This window comes from Pundamilia nyererei, unplaced genomic scaffold, assembly GCF_000239375.1.
Source record: "Pundamilia nyererei isolate P.nyererei 1_Seehausen unplaced genomic scaffold, PunNye1.0 scaffold00575, whole genome shotgun sequence".
NCBI lineage: Eukaryota > Metazoa > Chordata > Actinopteri > Cichliformes > Cichlidae > Pundamilia > Pundamilia nyererei.
The window spans coordinates 145,141-149,942 of NW_005187976.1; the positions used below are offsets into that span (position 1 = coordinate 145,141).

At 40.5% G+C, this 4,802-nt stretch overlaps 1 protein-coding gene across 1 annotated transcript; it reads right to left on the bottom strand.

Moving 5' to 3' along the window:
- Positions 1-226: 226 nt before the first annotated feature.
- LOC102208410 (myelin-associated glycoprotein-like) lies at positions 227-2,667 on the bottom strand. Its single transcript, XM_013907883.1, has 7 exons — positions 2,661-2,667; positions 2,089-2,472; positions 1,420-1,725; positions 1,074-1,334; positions 780-849; positions 599-638; positions 227-472 (listed from the first exon to the last, which is right to left on the bottom strand). Exons 1-7 carry the CDS (start codon positions 2,665-2,667, stop codon positions 227-229), a joined length of 1,314 nt encoding a protein of 437 aa, XP_013763337.1.
- Positions 2,668-4,802: the final 2,135 nt, after the last annotated feature.

Consider the following 4,802-nt stretch of genomic DNA (forward strand, 5'->3'; position numbering starts at 1 on the left):
ACTGTATGAACATGATAATAACTAAAATAATAATAAAAAATAGCTACATTGTGTAAAAGTTTTTAATGTTCAGTCTTCTCTGCTGTCATGTGAATTAGTTCTTTATTGGACTGCAGTGAAATTAAAGTTGAACATAAAAAGCTGGAGGATGTAATTTTTTTTTAAGTTAATAAAAATTTTGACTTTTGTGTGTGTGTGTTTTTTAATACGCTGCGTTAATGTAATGTTATAACTTTTTCTTCACCTCAGCGTACAGTTCCCCTTGGCCATCAGCACGCTCTGTGTTTTTTGGCTTGTTGACTTTCACCTGTGCGTACACTGTATCCTGCTGCTGTCCTCTGTCCTGCACTGAGTCAGAGGATGCTTCATTTCTCAGCACAGAGAAGCTGATCTCTCCATAATGGATGTTTTCTTCCTCTCCTTCTGATTTCCTTGCTGGTTCTTCAACAACCGACTCTTCACTTCTTTGATTCTATAAAATAGAAACAAATAGAAAGGTTCATTTGAATCTAGTGAGCAGACTCTGGTGGAGGTACAAGTGTAAATAACTTTCTGAACACAGTTCAGTAAATTACAGAGAAGTTGAGTATTTTCTTACATGAGTCTGTTGTTGAGTTTGATGCTTTGACTTTAAGCACCTGGAAGATATAAGAGGCTGTTAAACTAACTATCCTCTGTTTTAGGTTAAATATATTTGTGAGTAAACAGATAATTTCACGTTCAGCTACCATGTCAGTGACAGAAATTGATCATGTTTTCTAATGTGATGTAATATTTACCAAACAAAGATGATCAAGCAAAGTAACATAATCCCAAGGATTCCTCCAAGAAGTGACCAGAGTGGGAATCCTGGTAGAAAACCAATATCAAGATGAAACAACACACGATGTGAAACAGATCGTGAGGTTCTTCTTTTTCTTTTCCGTTATATTACCATGATTTTTAATTTTACACTTTGTACAGCACTATTTAGAAAAAACAAAACACTTCAAGAGATTTAATGAGTTACTCAATAAACAAAGAAGAAAAAGTTAGATAATAGCATGAAACAGTTCAGTGGCATGAGCCATTACCTTTAATAGCCACATGAATCTCTGCTGATGTCTGATTACCCAGATCATTAGTGGCCACACAGTAATAAACTCCTCCATCTGTTACACTGAAGCTGTAAATCTCTCCTTCAGATACTTTCACAGCTCCATCTCTGCTCTTCTTGAACCAGGTGAAGTTGCTGACTGGAGGTTTGGCTCTGCTGGAGCAGGTCAGCTTCACCCAGCTGCCTGCTGACACCAAACCTGATGGACTGATGGATGCTGAGGTGTCTTTAGGAGCATCTGGAGAAAAAAATAAGAAAGTCATATCCCATAAATCATGTTGTCCTATAGGATTCAGTTCAACAACAAACTCTGATTGTCTTACATGAAACACTGAGAGTCTCTTCTGTCTCTGCTGTCTTGGTGTATTTTCCTTGGTTCACAGGATATCTGGCAGAGCAGCTGATCTTCTTTCCATCATGTGTGACTGACAGAGTGATGTTCTGCTGGATTTTAGTTGTAAAGCTTCCATCTGTGTTTTGCTCTATTTTGTTGTGAGAGTCTTGTTGGAGATTCCAGGTGAGTTGAGGAGGGGAGTGTGGACAGGGAGTGAGAGCTGAGCAGGTTATAGTGACAGACTCCTTCTCCTTCAGATCACCTGGGATTGCAATATTGGGCCTCCAAGGAGAATCTGTGGTTTCACATCAAGCTCAATTTTTACACTGATAATACAGGAAACACAGTCAAGTAACAGATGAAGATGAGTGTAGTTATGTTAAAGTCTTAATTTTACATGTTCATGCTGTTCAGTCAGGAAATTATTTTATTCTGAGTTTATTATTTCCTCCATGTAGGAGAAATACCTGAGCTTTGGAATCAGCACAGTAAGCAAACTTTGTTTTTTTTATTTTTGCACTTAAAAATTTTATAACAAAGAAAACTGGACAACACATTTTTAACTGCCAAATATAAAGTTAGTACATTTATATCTTAGCTGTTAATATTCAAATCAGATTTTTTTTTATTATCAACAATAAAATGAAAACTTTCTCACCTTTAATTGTTATTTTAAGAGGATCACAAGCAGCTGTTGCTCTGAACGGCCAGTTCATAATTCTGAAGTAGTATGTGTTTGTATAATTTGTGGTTAAGTTGGAAAACAGAGTGGTGCAGTTTTTCTCCTTCAGGTTTCCTGTAATATTCATTGGATACATGTTAACTGTCCCACTGCTGTTGAAGATCTCATTGTTTGGAAATATATTAACATTGGAGTGATTTTTAATCCACACTCCAGAAACAGGTCTTGTGCTGTCAAACTTTTCTGTTCCGGTTTCACTAAAGTTACATGGGATTTGTAAACAAGATCCACTCAGAGCTTCCATCTCTGTTGGTGCAGTGATGAACAGGTTTGAATCTTGAGGACAATCAGCCAAAGTACCTGGAAAAATTAAAACAAACTCATACACATGATGGGAAACAGAATTATGATACACTGAGTTTATTAGACATGTGTTGCAGTTCAGTTTCAGTTTTATTTGTCATATGCAAGTTAGCACAGGGTCAACATTGCAATGAAATGTATTTGACGAGCAGAAGACAAGTCACAAGACAAATGGAATATTGCACATGACATAAAGTGGCAGGAGTGAGCAGCAGCACAAACTGAGCAGTACAAACTTTTTGAGTGGCAGTTAGTACAGTATTGCACGGAGTGATGTTTTTTTTCTCTAAAGTATCTCTATCTGCACTGATCTGTCAGACTGTAAATGACTGAAATGAGACGACTCACTTGGAATAAAGAGGAGACTCAGTAACATGATGCCTGTCATGATGTTCACAGACTGGACTGTCACAAAACTCATCACCTGTATAAAAAAAACATAAGATCACATAAAGGTTTAATTAAATCAGGAACTTGCATTGTTTTATAGAGCAATACAAAATTTACATTTATTTTAAATCAGACAAACAAAAATAAAGCACTTCTTATTATTGTGATATAAAAATCTTGTAAGATGCAATAAATGTTTTCTTACCTAATAATCAGACTGCTACAGAGGAGAAATGACAAAATAAAAGTCCGTGTGTGATTCCAGCAGAAACACAGCGAGTGAAACACTTCTCCGTTTAGATGTTGTAATGTCAAAGCAAACAGACCTGTGAAGCTTTTGTCTTTCTTTTTCAGTCAGTCTGCCTTTTATGTTCCCATTATGCACATGTTGTCAGTTTAGTAGCCACCACTTCCATCTGCCTGTTTATAGATTCACTTGACCGCCCACTCACACACTAACCTGTTCCTCATTCTCTCATTAATATTAGTATTGGTGTCTTAGCTTTTCTGTTCTTCTTTTTGTGTCTCTGTACTGACACAGGTTACAGCTTTGTGTTGATCAACTTCCTCGATGTGTTTAGATCTTTCTGCTTTTATTTAATGATTCCTTCTTCAGTTGATCCACTCGGCCAATAGATGTCTAAATGTTTTTATATTTATTGTTTCTAGTGTGTTTCCTTCAGCACCAAAATAATCGCATATTGAGAGAAAGTAATTATGGAGAGAAGAAAACAGTTGGAAAAACAAAACGCAATGAACAGAATATTACTGACAAAGTGACAGCAAAACTAAAGAAAGGTGCCAGAATAGACAGTCTATTGCAGTTTGTTCTGTATGGGGCTGCAAAGCTGCAGACCAGTAAGGCTGCCTATGTTGATGCCTGTCTGCCAATGAAAGAACAAGCACTGAGCACATGAGCAGAACTGGATTATGGAGTAATTAAAGAAGGTGGTTTTGCCTGATGGGTCACATTTTCTTTTACATCATATCGATGGCTGGATGCATCACTTAGTTGGGGAACACCTGGTAGCAAGAATCTCTATGAAAATAAGGGAAGCTGGCAGAGACAGTGTGATGAACCAATGTTCTGCTGGGAAACCTTGGGTTCTACCAATCATGTGTATCTTACTGTGACATGTATCACCTCCATAAGCATTATTATAGACCATGTCCACACTTTAATGGAGACTGTATTCCCTGATGGCTGTGGTCTCTTTCTGTAGGATAATGCGCCCTACACAAAGTAAAAATCATTTAGGAGTGGTTTCACAAGCACAACAATGAGACTGAGGTGTTGACTAGGCCTCCAGATTTTCCAGATCTTAATCCGATCAAGCAACTGTGGGATGTACTGAAGAAACAAGTCCTATCCATGAAGGCCCCACCTCACAATTTACACAAATTAAAGCATCTTGGCGCCGATACCTCAGCCCACCATCAGCAGTTTCGTGGAGTCCATACCTCGATGAGTCAGGGCCGTTTGCTGCTGCTGGCTCGAGCAGCCCGTCGCCGCTCTCGGCTGGAGAGTCTCCTCCGCTACTCCCGGCTGGCGCGGCAGTGGCGCCTCCACCTCCAGCAGGCACAGCCCCTCTCGCCCCTTGTCCACCTCCGTCTTAAGCATTTCTTTGACCACTCCGAGCTGGAACGGCCCTTCCCGGAGCGGCTTCTCTTCCTCCGGTCGGTGTGGACCCTCGTGCGTCTCCTCCACTGCTCCTGGAAGGAGCAGCCCTTCACCCAGCTGTTCCCCCTCCTCCGTCAGGCGCAGACTCCCGCGCGCCTCGTCCCCCACCACCGGCTTCCGAGGTGCCTTCCGCCATCTCCGCCATCTCCGCCATTCTTCTTAGGTGGCGCTCGGTCTCGTCCCGTAGTTCTTCCTGCTGACGGTGAACCACCGCTGCCTGCTTCCGCTGCGTGGCCGCCAGCTCGGCCACCATTCT

Excerpts from the sequence above, each read along its gene's own strand:
- LOC102208410 (XM_013907883.1), bottom strand. Across the intron at positions 1,726-2,088 it reads TCTTAAAATAACAATTAAAG|ATTCTCCTTGGAGGCCCAAT; the intron begins GTGAGAAAGTTT and ends GTGAAACCACAG. Across the intron at positions 639-779 it reads TGCTTGATCATCTTTGTTTG|GTGCTTAAAGTCAAAGCATC; the intron begins GTAAATATTACA and ends TATATCTTCCAG.